The sequence below is a fragment of the Lactuca saligna genome, chromosome 6, assembly GCF_052625555.1.
Source record: "Lactuca saligna cultivar CGN05327 chromosome 6, ASM5262555v1, whole genome shotgun sequence".
Taxonomy (NCBI): domain Eukaryota; kingdom Viridiplantae; phylum Streptophyta; class Magnoliopsida; order Asterales; family Asteraceae; genus Lactuca; species Lactuca saligna.
The window spans coordinates 160,342,338-160,368,100 of NC_136422.1; the positions used below are offsets into that span (position 1 = coordinate 160,342,338).

The window sequence follows — 25,763 nt, forward strand, 5'->3', positions numbered from 1 at the left end:
GAATATATGATCCCTTATCTAATGGACAAGTCATTGACAAGGTCAGAGTTCATCTACAAGGTCAGAGTTTGACAGAAGCTTTTGAGAGCTACGATTGCCAGTTGGTTCCTGAAGTCATACGCAATAATAGTTTTAGACTTATCCAAGTGGGAGACTGTTGGATTAATGTCTAAGTCCATAACTATAATTGGTAAGACTTGACCCGACCCGGCATGGTCCATTTGGGTTGCATACCATCATGCACTTGGATAGACTATAATGAGAGAAATAAGATACTTATGGTTATTAATATATTATAAGTTCTAGTATATTAATAATAAGAATAATAAGATTATTTAATTAGTATTGATCAAGAATTAATCTAGGATTAATTAAGTGATCAAAAGAAGACTAATTAAATATATGGGTTGATTGTGTAAATCATCCATACTTATATAGTGGGCTAATGCTCCATGGATAATCAAGTTGGGCTAAAACCCATAGGATGCTCCATGGATGCTCCATGGTGTATTTGAACCCATGGATCCAAGGAAATGGAATGCCATGACAATTAAGGATTTACCCTAATTGTAACACTATATAAAGATATTATTCTTGACAAAATCGGCCACTAGAATCACACTAGAAAGTGAAGAAGAGGGCTAGCCGATTTCATGAAGTGTAGAACTCTCTCAAGTTATTCTAAGTGTTTTGATGATTTTGATTCCATTTGAGGCTTCCACACTATTGGGGCTAGGCACTCAAGCTTCATGAAGACTTTCTACATCAAAGAGGTATGTATTCTATCTTGTTACACTCCTTGTTTTGTATGCTAGATTAGGATAATACCTTGGATGTTCTTATTTGCATGTATAATAGAGAAAACATAGATCCAAGGTATTTAGGGTTGCATGTACACTTAGGAGTGTTAGAATGCTCAAAACCCAACACGAGGGAGGCTGAATAAGATGTTTAAATAGGGTGCAAACCCTTGGATTAGGGTTTTGTCCAGATAGGGTCTACTCGTCGAGTCTTACTGCCGACTCGACGAGTCCACCACTTATCCCCCCGGGGTCCAAGTCGTTTCTACTCGACGAGTTGGGACTTCAACTCGCTGAGTCCATTCCAAAATGTGAAAAATACTTGAATGAGATACATACCAGGAACTGGGTGCTACATCGCAACCCCCACAACCCCGATTGAAGACTTGAACCGCCAGAAAAATCGACTCTTCCTTCGTGCTTCATAGCGAATCAGGAAAACAAGAAATAAAGAATATTGTTATTGCTTTCAGTCCCTTTTCGTCTCCCATCAGATGGGAATCAAAGACCCATTCCCTTTCATTTGATTGACAGATCAAATACAACCACCACAAGTCTCGATTTTCACCCTTATTGCTCGATTGTACTCCTCAGGACCACCGGCAGTCGCTATTGGTTTGATTCCCAATCAATCCTTTTTTCCTTCCCATGTTGCAGCTGATTGGACCAGAAGATGAAGTAGGTCGTCGGAGCGGCCCTGCAGTGCTGACACCCTTCCTCCTCCCCTATTCGTGATCCATTTAACAACGACTGGTACCAGTTGATCGTGGCCTTGTTCTTCTCAGCTTTCGCCCATCGTATTCTCGCTGCTCCCTCCACCGAGATGAAGACGAAGAGGAAGAGACCCCCTTCTCGTTTCGATTGTATTGGTTTATTAGAGAGAGAGAGAGAGAGAGAGAGAGAGAGATGTGGGCCCAAATTAATTGTTTATTTTCTTTTTCATTTAAATTAAATAGAAAGAACAATAAAAAAATATATCAGAAGGGCATTATAGTCATTTTAATTTAACGAGGGACTAAATTCATGTACAAATATGGCCAAAAGGACCACGAATCCAAAAAAAAACGGGGTTTGGACTAAAACCCCAAAAAAATGCATACCATAGGGACCATTTTTGCAGTTCTGTCTTATTATTATTATTATTATTATTATTATTATTTATTTATTTATTTTGAAACGGTGAAAACCATGTGGAAGCCTTCTCGCTTTTTACAGCGGAAGTCCGGGTTCAAGCTCCTTTATAGGGCAAACCCTCATCCTTTTTTAATGGGATTCTAATGGGAGTCGAACTTCATACCTACCCCTCAATGGTTATATACCCTACACCTCTTTCCCAACTTTTCCAACTTGGCTGGGCTTTGTTGGTAAACTTAGGCTAGTTAAGAGGTGGAAGCAATTGGTTGTCAATTTTTTAAGAAATGCATTTGTTTTTTTCTTTAAGGAATGTATTTGTTTTAAATTTGCAAGTAGTGTTTTGTGTAGTGTATTAGTTCAATCATTTATGTCTTTCGTATAATGTATTGGTTTAATTGTGTATTTGTGTATGAATTGTTGAGAAATTTTATTGGTTTTATTCATGCGATATACGTATATATAAAATTAAAATAATACGTTAGGAAATGTAAAATTATTAATTTGTTAAACATTGGTCTTTTAAATTAAAAGTTGACATATATTTAATATATATTTATGAAAAATTAATTCACCACATATAATTGATTATGACATATGTCTCATACTCGTATATACATACGTATATAAATTTATATACATTTAGTGTTTTTATAATTTTTATTTATTATATACTTTTATATATATATATATATATATATATATATATATATATATATATATATATATATATATATATATATATATTAAAAGTGTGAGGGGTTAGCTACGATAGTTGTTCCATTCATTTTCCTCCGTCTGTTGCTTCTCTGACCCTTCCGAGTGTCTCCCAACGCCATCGACTTCCAGTGAAATACAACCGCTCTTCCCCATCGTCATCTATCTTCCAGATTACCAGACTAACCTCACCATCTTTTTTCGTCACAGTTCAGACCCAAAACCCTCTCACCACCACCGCCTAACTTTGTATTATTATACTACTGAGAGCAGTCATCTAGCATAATTGATGATGACCACAGACTCTTCTAAACAGTTCAGTGGAACACTAGCAGACTCGTAATTTGTAGGTCTTAATGAATCAAGTTATCCGAGAGTATGGATTGTGTGTTCATTCGAGTACTTTATCCCCCTTATGGCTTACTTATTGACATATATTGTTACGGAATTCCCAAAGTTGTGTTGTTTACTCATTACTTATAGTGATCCTTTCAGATAGGTCCATTGAGATCATCATTTTAGGATCGAAGAGTGAGAATAACGAGTATGAGTAACCGGGATTAATTTGTTTGGTGTGTGTGTGTGTGTATGTGTGTGTGTGTGTATATATATATATATATATATATATATATATATATATTAAAATAATATAATTATAATAGTGTGGTTTGAAAACCCTAAGTACTCACCATGGATAGTGATGTTTGAATTAGCTGAGAAATTCGAGGAGTTTAGGTCATTTGTACAATAAGTTATTATAAGGTCTGTGATGCCTGTGTTTATGTTTATGTTTCTTGTATTAGTTATGATAATGAAAACCATTTCTTAGGAAATGCTTTAATATTGATATTATTACACATTAAAATAATGTTTGGGGATAAGTTCCGCACAAATAAAAGAAATATTGTGTTTTAAATCAACATAAAATAAAGGCCTTTTTTGGGTGGTAAAATTAGGGATGTCACACTTCCCAAGTATTAATTTATTCAAACCCCCATAGTCGGTCATACTCTTGGAAGTAAGTAGTGATTTCAGACTGTCATGAGTGTTTGTGGATTGTTTGTAGATATTAGATATAACATAGAGATTGCACTAATACTCATGAGTGCTTAATAGAAATTTAAGTATTAGAACAACCCACACTTAGATATTACTTCATGGACCAAGTCACGGGTAATTCTAAGATGATAATATCTTATATTCTTCAAAATAACATACATATGAGGTTTTTATCTGCAAATATGTTATGCATTGGTCTACTCCAACGTTATCTGTATCTGGTATTAATAAAGGATATGTCCATGTATGATATGGTGAGTAGACAAATAATATGTAGTCAAAGTTTATTTGTACCTTCCGCCTTAACAGGAGAAACGATATCTATAGGTCCCTCAATGCTTTAGTGCTGACATTTGAAATGCTTAGCCGAGCCTTGACTAAAATCAATGTGTTTTATTTAGTAGTATGATATATTCGTCACAAATATTTATCGGGAAACATAATATTTAAAACTAAGATTGACCCTTATTTGTGTCCCAGGTTCATACAAATATCTAGAACAAAGGAATAACTAATCACTTATCTAAAGGGTGAATCTTGATTAGATCAGAGTTTAGCAGTTGCATTGGATGACATACTCTTTGTTGATTATTGGAGAACTATTAGACCTCATATAGTTAATGATTTGTCCAAGTGGAAAACTATTGGAAGGAATATCTAAGGTCATTAACTATTGCTAATATTTCTAATAATAGTAGGGTCCTTTTGGGTTGCCCTCATGACCCATTTGAGCTAGATTAAGAGAAATAAGTTTACTAATTTATTATGATTTAATAAATTAATTGGAGATTATTTTAGAATTAATTAAAATGATTGAATAGTAATTTGTTATTAAGGTTTTTCATGTGTTCTCTCTTGGTGTCTTGGGTGTGAAGCAAAAGAATGATTCATACTATTAGGTCCTCTCATCCAAGCAAATGTGGTTGTTGCATGATCTCAATCAAGGAATCAACAAGATTGAGAGGTTAGTAAATTTATCGTTTTTCAAAGTAAACTGTTATAAAAAAAACAAACCTAGATCAATTAGTGTGCATGTACACATAAGGTTTTTATAGTGTTTCCGATGCCTATAGATTGCCCACGAGTATAGGTATCCTAGATATAGTCTTAATGGTTTAAAATCACCTATTGAAATTTTCATCAACTAAAACCTAATCATAATCTCATCCAAAAAATAAATTAAGTTTTTTCATATATTCCACCTTATAACAAAATCAACAAGGTTAATATCTAACAAATATTACATAAATAAAATATTCATCGTATATATTTTAAATTATATGATTTTCATAATAAACTAATCTATATCATATCATAACATAATGATAAAAACAATACCATCAATCTTTTTTTTTAGTATGTAGACGGTAATTACTTATTTTATTTCTAATATCACACATAAGATCGGGTAAATAAGAATGAGTAATCGTACGGGTATTAGACTAATACCACATAACTATCTAAAACCATGAAATATTTTAGAAAAAATCTCAAACCTTTTCCAATAACTATTTACCCATCCCCACTTAAAACTTAAAAGACTAACATTAATAGTTTATTACATGAACAAATTGATACCTTTTGATTTTTACAGATGGTCAAAGTGTGTGGACCAAAAGGCAAAAGAGCACAGTGAGAGAGGCCAAGAAGAAGAAATAAAATGTTCCTTCTTCTGACACCCTCCACCTGGAGACTAGAGTAGGTATATACAACATCTGTCTTATTGCTCTTGCTCTTGCACTTTATGTATTCCCCAAAATACCCTTTTCTTCTTCCCATTATCTATCTTGTCAATAAAAGTTACGAATTTTAAATAAATTACCACTGCGATCATTTTCATCATTTTGACCCTTATTTCGAATATATGATGTATTAGAATTGAAATATGATCATTTATCTATATGATTAAACAATATCTTTTTCCTTAAAATGAATTCTAATTTTCTTTTTTAACATATTATACACATATCTATAGGCAAATAAAAAGTCATTTCAGAAACTTAGACATGAAAAACCATGTTATTCATATTAAACCGGAAATAAGGTTATAGTGAACATTTTTACTTTTTAATTAAACTGTTTTATTTTACTAAGTCGAATATATTTTCTCAAATTTTGACATGAAACCTATAAAATTACAACATCCCCCTAATCGAGAAATAGAATTACGTGTTTGTCCTACTAAATCTTGTAGTGTGTAGAGTTATTTCCCAAGACACAAACCCCACCAACCCATGCATTAAATACTCTTCCCTCATGGTGCTTTAAATGTATAACAGTTTTTGCAATAAATATTATGCACAAATCCAACCAAACCTTCACTTCCCTTCCTTCTTCATTTCAAGACCATAGTTACATGGTAGTCTTTAAGAAACAAGAGCATTTCTTTTATCTGTGTGTATAAGATCGATCATAAGTTCAAATCTTATATTGATCAGAGATATAAAGTAATGGAAGAGGAAAGAGTTGAATCTGTATATGATAGTGGATATGGTAACCCTTGTAGGTATTTACAACAAGTTTTAAACGGGTTTTTTAGGTGTTTGGGGTTAGAAAGAAGCGTCGGCGGTGGTGGTGGTGGTGGTAGCAAAGAAGAAGGTGGTGGGGCCGGTGGTGATGGTGGAGGAGAGATGGATGATCCACTCACGACACCCATTTCTGATGATTCATCGACTATAGATCCTGTCGATGAACCTGCTTCTGCAACCGTAAGTCAAACTCTCAATGATAACTTTATTGCATTCATTATATAATAAATACTTCTTTAGTATTATGGCTTTAATACCATTTTCTTTTGTAATATTGATGTAATCATTGGCTAATGTTTATTAAAATTTAAAAGTTAAAACTGAAAGTAATATTTACGATGACATTGAAGTCGAAATATGCCATCTAATAAAAAACACTGAACGTTATTCAAGAAGATAACTCCTCACTTTGCACAACCTATGGTTGGAGTTCGATTTATCGGTTTTTTTTTTTTTTTTTTTTTGAAGCTTTGAAGTTCTTCATCTTTTTTTTTTTTGGGATTTTTTGGTATATATTTTGAACTAGAGTGTGATCCACTTGCTGCCTATTACAAATTACCTCAAAATCGAATGGTTTTGGTATAATTAATTTTCTATCATAACTTGAACATCATTCATCTTACTACTTTTGCATCTTTACTTTTAAGTATATTTTTGCTTCTTGTGATAATATGGATCTTCCATGGGTTATTTGGGTTCAGCCCAATGGAGGCGATGGGAGACATAATGTGTATCAATAATACTAACTGTCAAATCTAATATCATTATTCATATTTTAGCTTTTCACAACTAGAAGAATCCTTTTCACAACTAGTAGACAAATTTGTCTTAATCAATATGCAAAGAAATTAAAGCAAAATTCATGTTTAAAAGAAATTAAAGCAAAAATCATGTTTGTTTGTGATTAAAGTACCGTAAATTCATATCTTTTTCTTCGATGTTTTCATTGAAGAAAGAAAAAAAATACTGTTTATATAATAATAATAATAATAATTTTAGGCGTTTATTTATGAAATATATAATTAAAGCCAAAAAAAAAAAAAAAGAGAGAGAGAGAGACGAGGTGTGCATGTGCATATGCACAAACTTTACATTTTTTTTTTTTCTATTTTTTTTTTAATTTGAACTTGGAATGCTAAAATATTACAAGTGAGGAAATGAATTGTAACATTCCAAATTTGGAGTATTACTATCCACAACACCCTTTTTATTTAAAGAAAAGTTGGAGTTTGATTGGAGATGGTTTACACCAAATTTATGTTAAGACCAAAAGTGGACATATGTTGGAAATATTCTAAAGATATAGTCGATGGTTAGTATTTTAAAGTCTTAAAGCATCTCCATCCCCATTTTATTTTCGTTATTACATTCTATTTATAGAGTGTAAAATCAAATAAATGCTTTGACCCTCTTTTATTTTATACTCTATAAATAGATAAATATAATGACACTCTAAGTTTAGAGTAACTATACAATCTCACAACTAATTTTACACTCTGTTTTTAGGGTGTAAAATAGAATTTAGAGAGGGTTTGAAGATGCTCTTGAGATATGTTCTTGAGATATGTTCGACAACAAGTTTTTAAGATATTTTATAAATTATTAGCTTTTAGTTTTTAAGAAAAAAATTGAATTAAAGAGTTTTTTTTTTTTATTCATTAGTACGAGCTTAAAGTTTCTATTTGAAACAAAATTCTCATAACTCAAAAGCTCTTTCAAGTAGGCTTTAATAGTTTTAGGAGCTTTTAGCTTTTATAGTTTATATTTTATGTCATTTAAACCTTTAAAAGGTCACAACTACTTTTGTTTGTTGAACATTTCTACACAAACATTCTCTAATGTTCTCTAATGGTTAGCTTTTTCAAAATTTCGTTTTTTTAAAATTTCACTACTTTATATTTATACATCTTAATGTTTTATAAAACTCTTTCATACAAATCAACAATTTTAAATGTATATCATATTTATGAAAAAAAATGGTTGACACTAATATTCAAATAAAAAATATAATATAATGCGACTGCATGTTGTTTAATATGTGTGACATTTTGAAAAGATTTGACATTTACCTTTTAATGACATAAATTTTCTTATAAATATATTCATTTTTATTTTGGATACTTAATTTATAGATTAACTAATCATTTAATAATTAATCTTGAAATCGGAAGACATCTAGAGTGTAAAATGAAATTTTATTAATTGTATGTGTAAAAGGTACAAATTATATAAGAGGAATAATTTGTTGGAATTATTAAGTGGTTGAAATGAATCCTTAAAAAACTTCTCTCTAATTGTAAAAAACTATGGATTTTTTCTTGAAATAGTTGCAAATTTTGTAAAATAACTTTTCTTGGAGATGTTATAAAAATTAACCAAATCACCATTAGTCTTCACAAAAGACAACCATTTAAGCACTTACCAAAATTTTGAATGATTACGATAATTCATACACATAATAATTCATTTCGATGTAATTATTTATAGTATTACCCTAAAACGATCATATTTATGTGAATTTTGAAATTTATGGTGTTTATTTTGACATTTTGGCCAGAGATTAGCAGCAGGACGTCCACCGTCAAGAGGTCCAATTAGCTCTGGAGGTTCTGGTCAAACCAACTAGTTCAATCGCTCTCGTTCTACATTCCATTAATATATGCTGCAATTATGGTTTTTTGTTTATTGAAAAGTAGAATTTTTATTGTATTGTAGTTATCTTATCTTATATGTACAAAAAAAATGCCCCTAACAAGAATAATATTAGTTTCCATTAAACTTCATGTCTTCGTATATAGAACCACCACCATCAAGATAACCTATTGGTGATCACTTGATATGAAACATTCCAAAATGAAGTTAGACCCATTTTCAAATCCCACGTGCTTCAACATTGGCATGATCAACCGTTATGCTTTGAATATGTGTAGACTAAGGGCATCCACAATGCATTGAACTTTATAGAGTTCAATGGATTGCCACATCATTTTTCTACATTTCATACAACTCAATCAATTTTTTCCTACAATGCATTCAACTCTACAAAGTTCAATAGAAAATTACAAAAGCTAATTTATAGTATGTATTTAAGATTAAAAACTTTCATTTTTCCCATTGAAGAGTTCAATGGCCATTGAGCTCCAAATTCATTGAATGCCAAGGTGGCATCTCACTATGGTAGAGTTTCATCCATTGAATGACAACTAGATTTGCCACATCATACAACTCTCTAATTGAACTCACCATTGTAGATGCTCTAACTCATATTATATCATAGATCTTGCTATAACTTTATGATGGGAGGATTTTGAAAAATATAGTAGCACTATAAGTGTGAATACATTTTCACGGTGTGGATCTAGAATCTTTAATATCATATATTCATTTTGTATCACTGAATCTTTTGAGTGTACCTTAAGTATTTAGTGGGTGTTTGAGAGTGCTTTTTAAAATGATTTATTAGCTTATTGATTTTTCAAAAAGTCAATAAATTAAAAAGATGTTTGACAAACTATAACTTTATAAGCAAAAAATGACTTTTCCAAAAAGCCAGGAATTCTAGTTTTTCCAAAAAGCCAATAAGAAATTTGAGAAGCAATCTCAAACACGCCCTTAAAAACCCTTATTATCTTTGGTAATTGAGGTGCAGACTAGGGAGAGAGAAGGCACATATTGGTGAGAGGGGGGAGATGGGGGTTATTTAGTTCTAGATTGGATGACAATGGATTAGTTGATCAACCTTTGAATGGGAGATTTTTTAGTTGTGAAGTCTGATCTTCCTTGTGATCACATTACCGCTCAATAGACTAAGCATCATGTCCCACTCCTATATATATAGATGCGTTATGGGCGAGATTCACCACTTTTCAGGCTTGATTCATAGTTTATACGTCAACTTGATCCTATATAAAGACCCTGTATAAATTCATGTGTAACAGCTCAAATTTTCAAAAAAAAAAATTATTGTTAAATCTCACAAAAACATAGTTCATAGCATCAACCCATAAATGTAATTGTCAAACACAAAATATCATGAAACAAAGTCAAGTATCCCAGAATCCACATAAACCCTAATCATCAAGGTGGTGTGTACAATCATGTCGGTGCCTTCCTGCGATCCTTTGATGTACCTGAAACACATATAATCAACACTATAAGCACAAAGCTCAGTGAGTTCTGCAAAATATCATGTACACAAATAATTAGCCTCTCGTGGCTAAACCCGATAAGGACCCTCTGGTCTCATGTCTCGGTAAGGACCCTCCAGTCCTAGCTCAACAAATAATCAGAATAATATAACAACATAATTCACAAGACAGAATGCATAATAACACGTAAACAGATAAGACCCTCAGGTCAGTAATATAATTAAGACCCTCCAGTCACACAAAAGTTACCACACAGGTAAGTATAGTGAGAAGACTCACCTCTCGCTGGAAAGCAATCAATCTCACAACCGAAGTGTCGGTCTAGTCTTCGCCTAATTATGTCACATACAACTCTAATTAATAATTCATACTAATAACCTCAAAATGCTAGGTCGAGTCTCTTTAAAAAATCTCATAAGGGTAAAAAGACCATTTTGCCCCTCCTAAGTTAAAGGTCCACAAATTGGCCAAAAGCTCAAAAGTCAACAAAATTCAACACCCAGCGAGTACGTTGGGCGTACAACCAGCCATGCATGCATTGGGGGGGTGTCTCAGCGTTACGATGCGTGTAGCCGGGAGTACGCACAACGTACTCCTCAGACTTCCATTCCTCACTTCTCTTGGTCTTAATCTGTTAAGACAAATGCTACAACTTCATATCTAAGCTAAATAAGGCCTATTAGTTCATAAAGTCGTGGACTTTAAGCCTTAGCATGGCTGAACAAATCCCAAACTCACAAACTATAACCTTCTCAACATAAAAGTCCATATAACTCATGCATGGAGAGGTTTAGACGATCAAGCTTCCACTTTTATGAATCTAGAAAACAAAATACACTTAAAGGGACAGGAGTTATGCTGGAGTTCACTAAACTCACAAAGCTCCAAACTTGGGACATAAAACCCTAAAAATAGACCCAAAACATGAATTAACACAACAATGAGCAAGTTTCAAACTTGGTACCTCTGGAAGATGCACCAACAAGAGTAGATTTCAGATCCAATAGCTAGAAGCACAAGCTACCCTTCCTTCAAAGCTCCTTCTTCACCAAAAGCTTCACAAGAACACTCAAATGAGCCACAAACACTCGCACAAGCTAGGAACATGAGGGTTTGAGGGACGTTGGAGGCTGGAAAGGGTAGCTGGAAATGAAGCCATCATGTTCCTTAAGTAGGGGCACAAGAGGGCATTAGGATTTTACTCTGAGCCTAGTACACCCAATGTACTAGGTAGCCTCTGCGATCATGCACAGTGCATGAGTACGCTGCGCTTACACATGTGTACGCCCTGCATACTCAGTTGCCACCCTTTCTCATTAAGGACTAGTATTGGCAAATACATAAAAGATTAAGGCCAGAGAACTATATCTCTTTTCGGGATGTTACATCATGTAACCCTAGCCAAGCAAGAAAAGTTGTAATTCAATAGCATAAATAAAATTCCATATTAGAAGTGATGTAAAAGGTAAGAATTCTTGAATGTTTAATATGATTGAAAATGAACTTGGAAAATGGCCAATAATACGTAGAATGCAAGTAGAAGTAGATAATTGAAAGGTTCGACGAAGAATGATTGGAATTTAGTAACTTGGGAAATAGAATGTTATTTTGAACGGGTAGATGAAAGTATGGAAAAGACCAAAAACATGAGTAATATCTCTCATTATTATATCATTATGTAATAAAGAAAGAAATATCAAAATCTTGGTAAAAATAGTTAAATTGCTTAAGTGTAAACGATCAAAAACATTGTCGTTAAAATAAAAATTTATATTTTTTAAAATTTATATTTTTGATACATACGAATGCATATGAATATGAAATAAAATTGGCATGGTATTTATATATTTTTGGAAACCTATCCAATTATATGGAAAATGATAATTTAGACAAAATTTTCTATTTTGAGAAAATTTATTGAAATAATTTGCCAAAATAGCATACAATGTGAAAATGAGGGAAGTTTTGAAATCTAAATATTAGTATAGACTTGTAAATATATTATAAGAAGAAAGTTTCAAGAAATACATATTAATTTGCAAGAATTTGCCTTACGCAACATAGAATGCCTAAATAGAAAAGTGTCAAAAAAAAAAAGTTGGTTTAAATGATGTATTGTAATTTATATTCCACGTATAACCACTAATGAGATGTTCTAGTATTGAAATAACAATTGTTAAATCACAAAATGACACTTTTTTTGGAAAATTTGACTAGTTACTTAAATTTTGGAAACAAACCAAAAAATAATAAATTGGGTTATCGTATCGTGTTTTTGTCTAACACGATACAACACAACACTGTTTTATGTAATATGAACACAACACGATGTCGTGTTTTTTTTAAGTAACACGAAACGAACAAATGAAAAACGTTTAAGCAAATTGCTAAAATTGTTATTTATGAAATATGAGACTTATATGATATGTAGTACTTCCGTACTAGGAAACCTTTATGTTGTAATTAGTTTAGTAACGTAATGAAATGAAACTATGTGAAAGGCACCTAGATAAAGTTACATTCATTTTCAAAGTAAGTTGCCTAGATACGGAAAGTTAATATAAAATGGTAATTAAAGAATTATGAAATTGACGGTTTAAGTAATGAATACCTAGAAAGAAATGTGAAATGGTTTTGTTAACGATAAATGCATTTGTTCAATATTGAATATGTATAGGCAAGATTGGATTGCAACTAAAGTAGACTTGAAACTAGTTTTCATGTGAATTTTTCCTATTTTTGACACAAAGTTATATTATTTTCGTTGGATGAGATTTTCTTGAAATATGATATTTTTCTATTATATGTAAAAGCACCATGTGAAATTTTAGTGAATGAATGAATTCAAACTGAAAAAATGGGTGTCTCTTATGCTTGCGAATAAATGATTCATAATGAAAAAAGGGGTGCTTCATCGTGCATACATTAAATATGATTGCATGCAAACAAATTTTAAAATGTGTAAACATTGCATACATGGGGTCAAATGATTTTTTCATAGTAATTGATTTCTCTCATGTTTTAAAGTAAATGTCTTCGCTCAAAAGGTCATAAATATTCTTTTCTAATGAAGAAAATGACTTCCATCAAAAACTAGGCACTTCATTTGAACATGAACCACAATAACTTGCCATTTGAACCAAAGTTAACCACGAAAAAGGATTTTAAAACTAAAGTTCAAACATTAAAAAGAAAAAAAAAATTCATATCTCACAAATAAACATCCAAATCATGTACTTATTATGTCACTTGAAAAATCTCTTCATTTGGATTCTCTACTACATCTCACCAAAAATACTTACATCACAAATAACAATAACAATAATGTTTAATGTTTAATGTTTAATGCAACTTACGGAAAATATTACCAATCCCTGATGCTTTGAGGGACTTTAATTTGGAGAACACAAATCCTGACCTCGGTGGATTTCCATCAATCAGAGAGTTCTCATATATTTCCTTGCATTCTTGTACAACCTGATTTTCCCCATAATAATAAAAAAAAAAAACAATCTACTTAGTTTTACTTTTCTTTACCCAAAATAAAAATAAAAATAAATTACCTCCTTGGCATCCTTCCTTGGTATTCCTTCTCGTAGACTAACAATTTTCTCAACAACTTCAGGCTAAAATCACAAACAAGGATAAATTAGAAAAAGTAAAATCACAAAATAAATATAAATAAATAATAAAATTACCGGGCAATCAGGTTGATGTTCAAGAATATGTGTATAAACAAGAGTGAAGGTATCTGGGCTTTCAGCTGAAGCAAGTTCTCTCAAATCAATTAGTATTCTTAGTCTGTTTTCAACTTTCTGCAAATTTTAAAAAAAAAAAAAAAAAAAAAAAAATCAATAAAATGAAGATTGATTATATATAATTTTATATGTAAAGTGACTTACATTGACACTTATGTATTCCCTGAAGAAGTCCATGAGAACCTCTTCATCAAGCCTCATGCGTTCGATTGTTTCCTCCTTTATGTAATTTTTCTAATCAACAATCAATTTATAAACGTTAGTTTCACATCTTAATTTTTATAAATAAAAAAATGGATGATTAATTTTTATTTTAAAAAAAAAAACCTGTGACAGCATATGGTCGACATAAACAATGACTGTTTGCTCAAGGCAAGACTCAACAAATCGTCTAAATGATCTTTCTTCAATATACCTGATAATTTTTATTTAAATTTATAAATAAATAAATAAAGTAAGAAATTATGTTCTAAGTAGAATTGAAAACTTACATTTTCACATCTGTGAAATAATCACCAAATGTTGCGACTAGGTATTCAGTAACCTGTCCTTCACTCCATTCTGTAGATGACAGGATTTGGGTATGGTTACAGGAGGGTATTTTGGTCATTTTGAAAAAAAAAAAAAAGGAAAATTTTTATTTACCTTTATGGTAAAGTTTGACTAGTAGTTCTTGCACTCCTGGATCATCAAATATGACATTGACTGTTTGGTGTACAGCTTCCTGAATCGGTCAAAGAAAGTCAACATACAAGACTTTTCCACAATATGATTAAAGCACATGCACAACAATGACATTACCTTTGCAACCTCCAGAAACCCCTTACAGGTGTCCTCAAAATTAATCTGTTTCAAAAAATTAAAATTGTAAATATTAATAAATAATGATTTTGTAATTTTTATCTTTATATAAAAAGGAATAACCTGTTCTGCATAATTTTCTGTTAGGGCTTCAATAGTGCTAGAAGCTAGCTCCATAGCAAGATCATAGCATCTCAAATTGTTGTTAATCTGTCATATCATGAAAATTTAAAAAAATAAAATAAAAAAAAGCTTAGATAATTTGGAAAGTAGAAAATTGCAAACCATGGCACATATTGGTTCTAGACCAATTTCAGAGGCAGGTTCTTCCAATCTCTTTTTTTCAGCTGCTTGAAAATCAATCATCACCTAAAAATTTAAATTTCAGCTTTCAATCAATCTAACATAATAAAATAAAATAAAAATATCAACTTTTACTTCTAAAATGTTTTTTTTTTTTTGGGTACCTGAATGATGGACAAAGAGATTCTGTATAACATAATTTCTGTACTATTTTCTCTAACAATTTGCACTTGTTCTCCAAGAATTCTAAATAAATCAACAGCAGCTGGAGTATAAAGTTTTCCCTCATCTGTTGATTTTGGAGGCTGGACTTTATCAGCTTCAAGAATATTCAAATACCATTTCTATAAACCAAACAAACAAAAAAAAGTATCAGGAATATCAAATTAAATAAAAAAAAAGATTCAAAATTTCCAACTTTACCCTTGTGGTTGCTTGCATTCTCTCAACATATGAATCCATAAGTGGATCCATTGCACCACTCTCTGAACAAACTTGAGCTAATGTCTCATCAACTCCAAGTGCAACTAAGTTATCTTGATACTCAACCACCCACCCAGTTACCTATTTATTTATTTTTATTATTAAATAAAATGAATATTTAAATATTTCAAAACCTAAATTCATAAGAAAGAATAAAAAAAACACCTTTAAGATTTCTATATTTGTAATCTCATTAGCACGATCACTCAGTAGTCTTAGCCATTGAATAAACCTCTCTGTGTATAAATTCACCATCAGCTGGAATATTTCATATCTGCAAGAATAATACTTTAAATTATAAAATAGATAAAAAAAAATAATAATAAATCTAGAATTTGAATAAAAAACCTTGGAGGAAAACAAGGAGCCACATGATCATATATATCTCCAAGCTCTTCCCCAATCTGAAAGTAATGTTGCAAATTGTTAATTGTAAATTTGTAATCCACATATTTAATTAAAATAATGTAAAAATAAAATGTGCATACCTTTTTTGCCTCTTCTATGGCACCTTTCAGGTTTTCAAAGACAAGCTGTCACAAAAAAAAAAAAAAAAAAATACTGAAATCAAATTGATAATTAGCAATAATGTAATTTTATAAAATTAAGAGAGTATTTTGATAAAGTACTTCTGATAAAAGTTTACTGAATCTTGTTTCAACAGCTTTTGTGATATGCTCATAACATTTATCCTTGTAACATTTCCCCTGTTTTGCCTTTTGAGCTGCAAGGTTTCTAGAAGATGCTAATGCATCTGTAGATTTTCTGCATATTTTTGTGATTAAATTATAACCCTAATTGAAGATTAAATTGTAAAAGTTAATTACTAATATATTATACATACTTTCCAGCTCTACGAGGATTTGCTACAGATGCCATTGCACCACCTCCTTCAGCCTCAGCTGCTTCTTCAGCCACTTGTTCATCAAGAATCTCTTGCATTTCAACAACCCTAAAAGTTTATATTTATAAAAAAGTTAATATGAAAGTTTTTAAAGAAGTTGATTGATATAAAGTTATAAACTTACCTCAAAGCACGTACAAGTGTTTGTGGGCTTTCTTTAGCAAGTTGGAAAAAGTTAGAAATATGTGACCATAAAGTCTGCTCAAATGTCTCCCAAGTTCTATCAACTTCTTCAAAATATTCTCTGAATTTTCATATCAAGAAAATGTTAAACCCTAAAAACTATTTATAAAATTAAGGAGTTTGATTTTGAACTTTTGATCCTGACCTTAGTCTTCCAACTTCCTCTTCATGAGTTGATGCAGCAGCTAATGCGAATCTTCTCTTTCCATCAAGAGATGTTAATCTCTGTAAAGATTCATATTTGAACAATCAAGATTCATGTTTGGGAAGTTTTTTTTTTACCATTTTGCCCTTATGTTACCTCATATGTGTTGATGAGCTCCTTATCATCACTTAAAGAATCATGTGCTGCTGCAGCTTCTGAAGAAATTGACATCATCCCCTCTACATCCTAAATGTAAATTTTATTTATTTACAAGAAAAAGAAAAGAAAGAATAAGAGAAACAAAATGATGAGCTGTTTTGGATGCTTACCTTCAATGTTGTGTTTAGGTTATTTCGTGCATTGCTAAGAAGCTTAATCTGATCATGATTCTCAATTAATGTTTGGCATTCTTGACATAGCCTGAAAAAGTAAAACATATAAATTGTAATCAGTCTTGAAGCCAAATTTTATACAAATTTTATAAAAGTGACTTCATGTGGAATCAAATGTTAAGTGTACCTCTCAATATTAACAAAATTTTGGCGGAGTTGATTTACATTCTTCTCAGATGAAGCAAGTGCTTTTAATCCAGCTTGTGCTTGTTCAACCTGTTCAGCAACCATAGTGCTAAGTTGTGCATCAGTTGCCTGAAATAAATGAAAGGAAAAGAAAAAAGTATGTGAGAGATAGTATACACAATAACAATTGAACATAAGACTAATTTGCGGAAGCATAAATCTTTAGCAACCAGTAAAATTACAGTTGTATTCGACTGAAAGTAAAAAATAAAAGGTGAGTTTGATACTCTTTTCTTTCTTCAAGTGATGAGTATAAATATTGGAAATTTACAGAAGAAAGCATTCAAATGAACCTGTTGGCGTGCAATGTAATCTGCCTTGATTGAAGAAATGGACAGCAGAAGTTCAGGAAGGGGCAAGAGCTTTGCAACCTCACGAACTGCAGATTCCTTAGCTTCGATTCCTAGATCTTCGACCATCATCTTGCCTGTAATGATAAAGATATTGAAAAATTCAGCATGTCTGTGTAAATTTAGGGCACATTTTGTACAAGGAAATGGAATTGCAGCAGAGAAAGAGAATTGATTCACTGTTTGGTACAACACAGACGAAAATTCAAGTGCAATCGATTCTAAAAAAAAAACAAATTACTTCCTGATTCTTATTTGGATGCCAAAATCCACGAGTAAATAAAGAATGGAGCTTAATCGATGAGTTTTACTAACCTTAATCAGAGTGTATGCCAAAATCGCCTGTCGTGAACCAGAAATTGGTCTGCGCAGAAGCAGTAATCGCCAAAGTCGGTGAGTATGCAGCAAAAATCGTTGATGGATCTCGAGGTGAGAGGAACAAGTTTCGCCGAGAGAGATGGAAGCAAGGTTCGAACGCAGAGCTTTCGTGAACGGAGAGAGACGCTGCCTTTGAAAAACTAATTTCTTAAAAAAGGAAAATTCTGGAGATCTCTAGCGTACCCGATAAACTGGATCACGATAGAAAGATGATCGTCTGTATTTTTTCTTGAATCCGGCAAAATTAAAGTTCATCAGATCCCTCTATAGTGTCTGATAAATTTACATTTACAGAGATTTAAAATCCAATTTTATTTTCAAAATTGGGGGACAATTGTAGTAGAGATTGCAATCGTTGGAGATTACCGATAACGACGAACTTACTTTTCGGAGGTGCATAAATATGAATTGCTACAGGATGTGATATTGAGACAGTGGTGGCGCCTCCTACGATGGCTGTGGCTGATGAGTTATACCGGCGATGAAGAAATTTAAGCTGCGTGTGCCGTGTGCGGTGGTCTGCGAATGGTCCAGACCGGCTGAAAGAAGCGAACGTAATAGCTGTCGTTCTTGTTGAGTTTTGACCGAGTTGATCACACTAAACTCCCTTTTCGTCCTTTTTTACTTTTGTTTTAAATTTTCTAATTTTGCAACAAGCAATTTTACAAAGGACGAAAGGTAGAAAACAATGAGATCTTACATATGATGTGAATATGATGTGATAAAATATAGAAAGATTAATCTCTAATAGCGAAGTATTTATATTTTTGTGATTTGATAGTTTGATACTATCATTACATAGTAACAATATTTTTGTATTCCTTATTGATCATAGCATCGTATAAGAGCAGTGGAACATATATGCAGTCCCGAACATTGTTTGGATTAAGTCGATAACTCAGATTCTCAATACATAACAGATAATGTAGGAAAGCTCATCGGGACCTAAACTGCACACTCGCCCAAATAAAATGAGGAGGCATGATGTCCCCTCCCCTGAATACCCAAAAAACGACCATCTTACCTTACTACATTGACAAAAGGTGAGTCAGATACAACTTTCATATAAACGTCCACCAATGACTATAAATATCAAGGTTGTAAAAAATTGTTGGACGTTAGCTAGTCGGTAGACTGAGGTTAAGGGATTTATCGGGAGATTAATCGGGGACAATATATTGTTAATTGTTAAATTTAAATATATATATATATATATATATATATATATATATATATATATATATATATATATATACACACACACACACACGACCAATATCACAACAAATTTCATAAATATCATTAATATCATAATAAATGTAACACCTAGTTTACAAAACAGATCAGTTTAGGGCTTCAAGAAGTCAAATGCATGGTTTTTGGGTGGAACCAGGCGTCACGACGTGACCATAGAGAAGTCACGACGTGGCAAGTGATTAAATGAAAATTGTTGATTTAATTAAGCTTACGACGTGGGATGCGTTGCAACCCAAGCCTATGATCTTTTAGGGTTTCCTTCGTATTTAAACCCCATAAACCTCATTTTAGGGTTCATTTGCAGCCTCCTTCATCCTCAAGCACAGAAAAACCCTAATCCTAGCTTCTCCTTTGTGATTCTTGAGCTTTTGGTGGTGTTTTGGTGGCTTGAAGAAGAAGAGATCACCATTGGAGCATAGATCCATCTTGGAAGCTTCATTTGCATCTTCTAGCAACTTCTCTGGACCATTGTGAGTAACCAAGATTCAAGCTTTATGATTCATTGTTGCTAGATCTAAGGTTTTATGCATCATTATCCAAGATTATAAGAGTTAGAGTGTGGGGACTCCATAAAGTTAGCAACTTTATGGGTCATTTGAGTCCCTTGGTGATTATATGTGATGGATCTGAAGTTTTGGTGATGTTTGAGCTCATACTTGAGTTTTGGCCTCTCTTTTTTCATGAATGCCCTAATTTGAGCTCAAGTCTTGCATTGGACATGCAAGACCTTAAAGTGTCATTTTTATGGTCTTTGGGGCGTTAGGAAGCCTTTTAGAGAAGATGGATTAGTAGCTTAATGGAATAAGGAGCTTATACATAAAAAAATGTCATTCAGATAGATCTCACGACATGAGGATATGTTTGTTACGTCATGAGGATCAAGGGGTCTCAATTATTTTTGTCCTTTAGTAGCTGACGATGTGAGCATTAGATGGTCACATTGTGAGGGGTAGTTGACAGGTAACTTTCGTCGACCGTTGACTATTTTACCAGTTTGACTTTGGGTCAAACTTGAAGGATTTGGGTTGTTGATTAAGATTCTTTCATGTTTTGTTGCTAGAGGGATCGTGGGAGCAAGCAGTGCAGAAAGGGAAGTGTGTCACAATGTTTCTAAATTCTTCATTTCAGGTGAGTTTTCCTCACTGTACCCGTGGGTCGAAGACACCAATGTCGACCCACTAGTTTTGGTTATCATTTAATAGAGGGATGCCCTACGGGCTACATTTAGCCACGTAGGATAGACTGAGAACTCTTGATCTAGGATTTCTTGCTTGTTCTTTGTTTGGTTGTGGACCTAGAGTATGATCATTTGTTCGGGTGTCTGTCTCACATCTGGATAGATATGGCTATTCATTCCTTGGAGATTTGGTTATGGTCCTTGTGTATAGGATGTTGTTGTGATGTAGTGGGTTGTTATATATATATATATATATATATATATATATATATATATATATATATATATGTGTGTGTGTGTGTGTGTGTGTGTATATATATATATATATATATATATATATATATATATATATCTTTGTGTGTTAGGATGCATCGGTAGTGGTATGCTAGTTAGAGTACCAGTAGGTTGGTCATCGTCTAGTGGAATGTCATAGGGGTTGTATGTAGCCATGTCGGATAGCCTGAGAACTCTTGATCTAGGCTTTCTTGCATGTTACTTGTTTGGTTGTGGCTTTAGTGTAGGATCATCTGTTCGGGTGGCTATCTCACCTTTGTTTCCTTATAGTTATGCATTCGATGGAGAGTTGCCGGTAGCGGAGCAGTGTGCTGTGGAGGATCTAGTAGGAAGTAGTGAGCTGTATGATTGGTAGTTGCTTGTATTTATGTGCCTACTTGATCTCTTGTTTGTTTATATGTCGACATATTGTGACGATTGAGGTTAAGGTGGTCTTGCTGTGTGCTGTAGGCCAAGAGACTAGGTGCGGGTCGGTTGTGAGCTGTATGCACGTAGCTCAGGAAGAGCGGTTGGGTTGAGGCAATATTGTTATTTGTGATATCCAACAAACCTGGAAGCAATCCAAACATAAGTTGTAGGCTCGGGAGCAATCCAAACTTGTGATGTGGGCTCGAGAGCAATCCAGACATAAGTTATGGGCCGGAGGGACAATCCAGGCTTATGTTGTGGGCTCAGGGGTAATCTAGTCCGATGATTGTGGACAGAGTATGCATGCTTGTATATAATCTGTTGTGTGGGTATTTTGGGAAAACTCACTAAGCTTTGTGCTTACCCAATTGTTATTGTTTTTAGGTATCATCGATTACCGTGGGAAGGAAAAAGTGTGATTGTACACATTCATCAACAACAATGAAGATTCTGCGATATTATATTACTCTGATTTTAAAAATGCAATTTGGAACAAATGGTTTTCTTAACACGGATTTTATAATGTGGAATTTTACCTTAATAAAGTGAAAAAAAATTGTTGTGAAAATGGGACGTTACAAGTTGGTATAAAAGTCCTGATTTGAGGAATTTGGAGGAACACTTGTGTGAATCCAAACTCAAACTAGGATTGGATAATTTTCACAAAACATTTTTTAAAAAGAAATCTATAATAAAAGGATTGAGTCATGGATATGGGCTCGATCTCTTGTTTTGTTCTTGTTTGATTGTTGGCTTAGGATCAAGAACGTGGACCTTTGACTTAACCTTGTTTTACAGGGAGATGTAGTGTGTACAGTTAGTCGGAGCCCGAACAAGAGAGGGGTTCCTAAAATAACTATACATGTTATTGTTGGATTAGGTGTCTAAGTCCATAACTATAATTGGTATGTACTTGACCCGAGAGTAGCATGGTTCATTTGGGTTGCCTTTACCAGAGCAATTCGATAGGATAGACTTTTGAGAAGAGGTTATTTGTGGTTTATTAATACATTACTAGTATAATATATTAATATGAAATCATGTTATATAATTATTATTGATCAATAATTACTTTGGAATTAATTTAGTGATCAAAAGAGACTAATTAAATTAACGGGAACTGATTATGTAAATCAGTGATATATATATATATATATATATATATATATATATATATATATATATATATATATATATATATTGTTTGGGCTATTGATCAATGATATGCTAAGTTTATGTAAGTATCCATGAAGAGTTATCCCACATGAAATATGGATCATAACCCAAGTGTATGGATTAGGGTTTACCCATGACCTTTGGATTCCTACAATATATATATATATATATATATATATATATATATATATATATATATATATATATATATATATGACACCCCTTTAGCCTAAAATTGGTTGAACATGTATTCTTGGAGTTCCCATAACCGATTTTGAGTGCATAGAATCTCTTTCTCAAAAGTCCTCCATTTATTCATGGTGTTTGTGAACCATTTGAGGTGCTAAGTTCTTAAAGGCCAAAACTACAAGCTACAACAAGAGGTAATTCTATAACTCATTTTTAGGTTGTTTATGTCAATTGTATGCTAGTTGTAGGCTTAATGCTTTGGAAACAATATTGCATGTATAATTAGAGAATACATAGATCCAAAGCATTTAGGTTGTATGTGCACCATAGGATGTTGTAGTTTACAAAAACCCAACAGTGGTATCAAAGTCAATGATTGTTTTCTATTATATTTGATGCTTGCTTATTTTTTCAAAGCTGAAAAACTGTTATGTCTGCATGTACTCGACGAGTCCATGCTTGAACTCGACGAGTAGGTTGTTTTTGGTCTTGAACTCGATGAGTCCATAGTTAGGCTCAACGAGTTGGATGATCAGACAACAAATTTTCAGGATTTTTGGCCTGGATTGGATTAGGATCACTACCACAAACTGTTTTGCACCATAAAATCTGTTTTTCTGATATGGTAGTGATCATGCTCAACCAATCAAAATATAATTGTCAAAATATCAAGATTTGTATTAGTTTGTATGATAGGCTAATGTCTTGTAAATTGTTGATATGAATTGTCTTGCCTTATGAGTTAATTTAGATCATGAAAATTATATAATACTTTTGCTTGGTAAATTTGATCTTAAATGTTTCTAAAGTCCTCCATAACCTGTCCTCAAGTTATAGAACATGAAAAGTTTTTCATAAAAGCCATATTAACTCATAAGTTATGGAAAACCAAAAGTTTTCAAGAGTTACAAAACTTACCCTCAAGTTTTGGTATTTAAAAAGTCTCAAATTAAGAAACTCTTGTAATTAAAAAGGTGTAACTCTTGGGTTCATAAATTAAAAATTAATTAAATAGTTTTAATTTTGAATTTTTAATAACCTAGTTGCTTTGAATAATTCAATTACACCTCATGGACTTTATTAAATTAATTGAAATGTTTAATTAAAACAGAATTAATAAATCTATAATGACATGATTTAAGTTTAATTAAATTAAAAGTATAATTTATTAGTAGATTAAACCATCTATTATTTTAAAATTTTAAAATACACTCTTATACTATTATAATATTAAAACTTTAATAATTATATATATGTATAAGACAAGTCAGTCTTACCGTTAGTATGCCTCATTCACGAAGCCGGTCTATAAGGGGGGTATAATGATACTGCCTATAAAATGGTGGTTTAATGGGTGTCCACTCTCACCCACCGTTTCCTTGACTGGTGGAGGGTCGTCAAACGAACGGGTATGATAGGACATTAATTCTCATTAAAAGTATAATGAATATTTTAAGCAACTAAATATCTTACAAATTCCCAATCTTAGTTACTTATAAAAAATCTAAATTTGATGCTAACCCATGAAATTGCACTTTGCACCTTGCCAAATCGTTAGTACAGCGTGTGTAGTTAACCGTCACACTAACTTGGACTAACAAGGGTGGTAAAAGGTAGCTCGATGTTTGTCATAGATCAATGGAGCGTGTGTGGTTAACCGGACATTGATTAGGTGATAAATGACATCGAGAGTACCAAGCTAATTTGCATGGTTATTCAGACCTTGTTTGTGATCATCGGCATCCCAGTCACAAACTTGAAGGGAATAATCGAGATTAAATATGCCATTGAAAAGTTCAATGAATCTCAAAGGATCTAGGAATTTCAATTCATTTAAAACCTAAATTTCATTTTGGTTTTTCATGGTGGAAATTGGTAAATAGTCATTTACATACCTTCAAATATTTTGCAATTGGATTATGACATCCCTCTTCCGAATTATAAAATATTATGTTGGGTCCTAGCCTTAATATTTATTTGGGTGTTATATTAAGGACTTAAATCAACTAAACTTGAATTTCTCCCTTATAGATGTCTAGTTTTGACAACTATGGTCTTCCCGAATCTTATGGGAAAATCTTTCCTCATGAAGATGATGTCCTACGATTTGATCGTGGAGATGGAAATCATACTTCACTTCCTCCACCTCCTCCAATAATTCTCCCTGACCCACAATTTCGTTGACTTGAAAAGTTCAAGGTCACTCAAACCCTATTGGCTAGCAAACATCAAGATGGAAGGTCTGTGTGTGCACATGTCTTGGAGATGAAGTCACACATTGACATGCTGGGAATGTTAGGAGTCGATGTTTCAAGGAAGCTGGCTGTTGACTTGGTTCTTCAGTTTCTCCATGAGTCGTATAGTGAGTTCATTAAGGACTACTATATGATAGATCATGATATGACCCTTATCGATCTTACCTATTTGTTTGTTGCTGCTGAATCAACAATGATTTGGCGCACTGGTAATGCAAATTTGATTGGAATATCTACTTCCCAAACTTCCATGGACATTGACAATGGTAACATTGGAAGTCCAGAAAAGATTTCTCTTTCCAAGGGAAAAAGAAAAGATAAGTCTGAGATAGTCCCATGTACCATTCCCAAAGAGTCGATATGTTTCTATTGCCAAAAGAATGGGCATTGGTTGCGAAGCTTCCATATTTACCTGAAAGATTATAAGGATGGTAAAGTCAAAAAGTTTGACTCTAGTTCAGATAAGTCCACTATCTAACTCTATTAAGTTCCTATTTGGAGATTCTTAATACATGATGTAATGTAATTACATTTTGATGTTTTGTAGAATCGAATAAAAGAAAGGAAGCTTAAAGGAAAAGCAAGTTGATTCTGATCGCGAAGAGAAGGATTTCGAGCATGGTTCGATAAACAGAATTTTGAGTTGTTGTGATATATTGCTTAGGAATAGATAACAACAAAGTTCTCACTTGTCATTGCATTGTAAGTAAAAGTTTTCCGCATTTTGTAAATAAAGAAAAA

The 25,763-nt window shown here is 32.6% G+C and overlaps 2 protein-coding genes across 2 annotated transcripts; one reads left to right on the top strand and one right to left on the bottom strand.

Annotated features, from left to right (window-relative positions):
* The first annotated feature begins 6,012 nt into the window (after positions 1-6,012).
* On the top strand, positions 6,013-9,018 carry LOC145001325 (uncharacterized). Its single transcript, XM_078960699.1, has 2 exons — positions 6,013-6,415; positions 8,793-9,018. Exons 1-2 carry the CDS (start codon positions 6,158-6,160, stop codon positions 8,859-8,861), a joined length of 327 nt encoding a protein of 108 aa, XP_078816825.1. The 5' UTR covers positions 6,013-6,157; the 3' UTR covers positions 8,862-9,018.
* A 4,549-nt stretch (positions 9,019-13,567) lies between these two features.
* On the bottom strand, positions 13,568-18,868 carry SEC6. Its single transcript, XM_078960111.1, has 25 exons — positions 18,651-18,868; positions 18,204-18,539; positions 17,832-17,965; positions 17,480-17,607; positions 17,290-17,380; positions 17,117-17,206; positions 16,961-17,040; positions 16,757-16,876; positions 16,573-16,680; positions 16,358-16,493; positions 16,217-16,261; positions 16,077-16,132; positions 15,894-16,002; positions 15,669-15,809; positions 15,410-15,589; positions 15,228-15,311; positions 15,066-15,152; positions 14,943-14,987; positions 14,787-14,865; positions 14,633-14,702; positions 14,469-14,556; positions 14,286-14,375; positions 14,082-14,198; positions 13,947-14,009; positions 13,568-13,860 (listed from the first exon to the last, which is right to left on the bottom strand). Exons 3-25 carry the CDS (start codon positions 17,958-17,960, stop codon positions 13,726-13,728), a joined length of 2,271 nt encoding a protein of 756 aa, XP_078816237.1. The 5' UTR covers positions 17,961-17,965; positions 18,204-18,539; positions 18,651-18,868; the 3' UTR covers positions 13,568-13,725.
* Positions 18,869-25,763: the final 6,895 nt, after the last annotated feature.

What these genes read in the sequence shown, in the direction of transcription:
- LOC145001325 (XM_078960699.1), top strand. Translation starts at nt 6,158, where the DNA reads ATGGAAGAGGAAAGAGTTGAATCTGTATATGATAGTGGATATGGTAAC. An exon ending in ATGAACCTGCTTCTGCAACC is followed by an intron (nt 6,416 to 8,792) that starts GTAAGTCAAACT and finishes CATTTTGGCCAG; the next exon opens with AGATTAGCAGCAGGACGTCC.
- SEC6 (XM_078960111.1), bottom strand. Translation starts at nt 17,960, where the DNA reads ATGATGGTCGAAGATCTAGGAATCGAAGCTAAGGAATCTGCAGTTCGT. An exon ending in AATTTTGTTAATATTGAGAG is followed by an intron (nt 17,381 to 17,479) that starts GTACACTTAACA and finishes TTACTTTTTCAG; the next exon opens with GCTATGTCAAGAATGCCAAA. An exon ending in CAAGGAAGGATGCCAAGGAG is followed by an intron (nt 13,861 to 13,946) that starts GTAATTTATTTT and finishes GGGGAAAATCAG; the next exon opens with GTTGTACAAGAATGCAAGGA.